Below are 1,183 nucleotides of genomic sequence, written 5' to 3' on the forward strand. Positions count from 1 at the left end.
TCTAGCACTAGAGATGAAGAAGATCAAGTTTACCTTTTGCACACAATCACTAGCCAATAAACAATCGATTAACTCTTGTCTTAATCCAGCACAAGCTTTCCTGCCATATTTGCTAGGGGTTTCATCAGCAGCTTGAGGTTGGTCCGCCATGAATGCAATTGAAATTGATTGGGTCGAATTCAACTCAGCGTTAAATGGAATATCGATGCAATAACACTCTTAATGGAATAACGATAGCTTTGCCATGCAGATTAGCCTTCAATAACATCTATATCATGGCAATGGAAGGAGAAATGGAGCTTTCTTAACGTAGCTAACAATGCTGCAAGCGATCAATTTGGGTGCAACCCTTTCAACTGGATTGGCAACCTTGCGTCTGCCTACTGATGACGATAGTGACGATAGGGTGGGTGCTAGAACGAGAGCTGGTGCTGAGTCTATTGAATGGATCCGATAGGGCTTATGGGGCGTAGTTTACCTTGCGGTAAATGGCTTAATATGCTATATTAGACTTTATTCATGGATCTCCTAGCAAGAGTCTGTAGACCGATTGGTTTGCCATCTCATTTTATGAGCGTCGTAGGATACTTTTGGTGGCTTGCTTGATGCCCATATCCTAAGTGCTCACACCAAAATCGATGGACTATCCAATACTATATAGTGGTAGGCAAAGATGGAGCAAGCATGTCGGGCTGAATCTCACTTACAGCAGCTATACTAGACTTTATTCATGGATCTCCTAGCAAGAGTCTGTAGACCGATTGGTTTGCTATCTCATATTATGAGCGTCTTAGGATACTTTGCTGGCTTGCTTGATGCCTATATCCTAAGTGCTCACACCAAAGTCGATGGACTATCCAATACTATATAGTGGTAGGCAAAGATGGAGCAAGCATGTCGGGCTGAATCTCACTTACAGCAGCTATACTAGACTTTATTCATGGATCTCCTAGCAAGAGTCTGTAGACCGATTGGTTTGCTATCTCATATTATGAGCGTCTTAGGATACTTTGCTGGCTTGCTTGATGCCTATATCCTAAGTGCTCACACCAAAGTCGATGGACTATCCAATACTATATAGTGGTAGGCAAAGATGGAGCAAGCATGTCGAGCTGAATCTCACTTACAGCAGCTATACTAGACTTTATTCATGGATCTCCTAGCAAGAGTCTGTAGACCGATG

At 42.7% G+C, this 1,183-nt stretch overlaps 1 protein-coding gene across 1 annotated transcript in view; it reads right to left on the reverse strand.

Annotated features, from left to right (window-relative positions):
- Positions 1–150, reverse strand: part of TRIADDRAFT_60994 (uncharacterized protein) — a gene marked incomplete at both ends in the record, with an annotated part of 2,352 nt that extends 2,202 nt beyond the window's left edge. The window contains one exon of the mRNA XM_002116968.1: positions 34–150. Within this exon, the coding sequence (XP_002117004.1) occupies positions 34–150 (117 nt within the window). The remainder of the gene's footprint in view (positions 1–33) is intronic.
- Between the last annotated feature and the right edge of the window lie 1,033 nt (positions 151–1,183).

The sequence above is a fragment of the Trichoplax adhaerens genome, genomic scaffold (genome assembly GCF_000150275.1).
Source record: "Trichoplax adhaerens TRIADscaffold_19 genomic scaffold, whole genome shotgun sequence".
In the NCBI taxonomy this organism is placed as follows: Eukaryota; Metazoa; Placozoa; class Uniplacotomia; order Trichoplacea; family Trichoplacidae; genus Trichoplax; species Trichoplax adhaerens.